The sequence below is a fragment of the Mus caroli genome, chromosome 5 (assembly GCF_900094665.2).
Source record: "Mus caroli chromosome 5, CAROLI_EIJ_v1.1, whole genome shotgun sequence".
Lineage (NCBI taxonomy): Eukaryota > Metazoa > Chordata > Mammalia > Rodentia > Muridae > Mus > Mus caroli.
The window spans coordinates 4,756,380-4,758,502 of NC_034574.1; the positions used below are offsets into that span (position 1 = coordinate 4,756,380).

Genomic DNA, 2,123 nt, shown 5'->3' on the forward strand with positions numbered 1-2,123 from the left:
CAGGGGAAACAAGCCAGTAAAGAACATCCCTTCATGGCCTCTGCATCAGCTCCTGCTTCCTGACCTGCTTGAATTCTAGTCCTGACTTTAGTGATGAACAGCAATGTGGAAGTGTAAGCTGAATAAACCCTTTCCTCCCCAACTGCTTCTTGGTCATGATGTTTTGTCCAGGAATAGAAACCCTGACTAAGAAACACAACCATCTCAAAAATTTTAAAGCCAAATTGTTCCTGTCTAAAGAAAATGCAGGGAAAAAAAATAGAGCAGAGATTAAAGGAAGAAAGGCCATCCAGAGACTGCCTGCCTTGGGATCCATTGCATCTACAGCTAATTCACTCAGCAGCATTGGGTATGTGGCTTCAATCTTCCTCAATCTTGAGGTACTGGGAGGGACAGTCTAGGTGAGAGAGAGTAGTAACTACCAGGAGAACCTTCAGGTTATCCTTATACAAGGACCCTAAGAAAGAGGTCCGGGCCCATGCCAAGAACTGGGGTCTTTTGTGATGCTGGGGCTCTGGGCAAGGATGAGGAGCATAGACTGGAGAGCATGCTTCATTAAAGTTCCCAAACAGGAATATCTCACTTGGAACATATGCTTGTAAACTGAATGACGAATGACCTCTGGGTTCGTGAGCACTCACCGTTTGTTGCACTGTGTCCACGTGTCCTTGTCTTTCCCACAGTTACCCTTCTCCGTCCCCTCAATGTTCAGTTTCTCATAGCAGTACCTGTCAGATGCTGTCACCTCTGAAGCAGAAAAGAACTGTATATCAGTGATGGAGGTAACATGGGACATGGCAGTAAGGAGCCGCGCCCACTCTAGTGTTAGCAATGACAAAAACAGAAATTGTACCACCACTTACAAAGACACAGTGTGGGTACATCTTCTGTGGAACCTTATTTGAATTAGAAGAGCAAGCACATGTAGGCCCGTGAGGGGAGTTAGACTGCAGGCTGAGAGAATATCCCCAGGATCTGGCTCTATGTAGGGGATGATACTAACCTGAGTACATATTTTAACCACAGCACCTGATGCATAAGTTCTCAATCACAAACATTAATAAAAAGGGCAGTATTACTCAAATACTGTGCAGTATAATTGAATTCAAGAAAGAGCAGCATAACTTTTAGCTTGCTTACTAATTCTTAACTGCTATAAGAAATACTTTTCTTGTGCTTTGAGATGATACTGAGTTTATGCAGTCTTTGAAAGGCAAGTGGAACTTTAAGGTACTCCAGCATTTTTACTGATTTTTGCCTTTTCTGAAGCCAGTGTATCAGAGATACCTGCTAGAACTAAATGATTTTCCAGCCAGTCAGGATAAGCCTATCAGTTCAGCAACTGGGAGATGGAGACAGGAGGATTAGGGGTCCAAGATCATCCTCTGTTCCACAGGAGATTCCATGCTAGCCTAGGCTACATGAAATCCTATTTGAAAACAAACAAACAAACAAATATTAACAAAGACTTTTGTAAACTAATCAAATGCTGATTGGTGATACAAGTTAAATATTGCTAATCCAAAAGTCTGAAGTGCTTCATGTTTCAAGACATTTTAAGAGCTAATAAGATACCATAAGTAGAAAATGCCACAACCATATCCTGAAGATATGGTGCAGTGAGTAAGAGAATGCACTGTGAAAGCATGGGGACTTGGGTTTGAATCATGAAGAAAGTCAAGAATGGGCATACGTGTGCCTATAGACCCAGAGTCATGGGGTAGAGACAGGAGGATTGCTGGGGCTTGCTAGATGTCAGCTTGGCTCCTGGTTCAGTGGGAGATAGAGGAAGACACCCGATATGGTGCCCTCCTCTGCCTTCTGTGAGTGCACAGGCATGCACACATGCTCATATACAATACCTAACCACACAAATCACACACTTGAACACCCACACATACTCACACTCATGTTACATATACATTAAAAAAGAAATGCCCTGATATAATATAAAAACTCTCAGTAAAAATGCAGGTGCACTGGGCATGGTAGCACACGCCTTTAATCTCAGCACTCAGGAGGCAGAGGCAGGCAGATTGCTGAGTTTGAGGCCAGTCTGGTCTACAAAGTGAGTTCCAGGACAGCCAGTGCTATACAGAGAAACCCTGTCTAGAAACCAAAAA

The 2,123-nt window shown here is 43.2% G+C and overlaps 1 protein-coding gene across 11 annotated transcripts in view; it reads right to left on the minus strand.

The window, feature by feature from the left end:
• The window catches only part of Adam22 (ADAM metallopeptidase domain 22), an 86,178-nt gene that overhangs the window by 45,901 nt on the left and 38,154 nt on the right, over window positions 1-2,123 (minus strand). For all 11 annotated transcript variants that reach the window (XM_029477327.1, XM_029477321.1, XM_021163951.2 and 8 more), the window contains one exon: window positions 642-747. In XM_029477327.1, coding sequence (XP_029333187.1) covers window positions 642-747 — 106 coding nt within the window. The remainder of the gene's footprint in view (window positions 1-641; window positions 748-2,123) is intronic.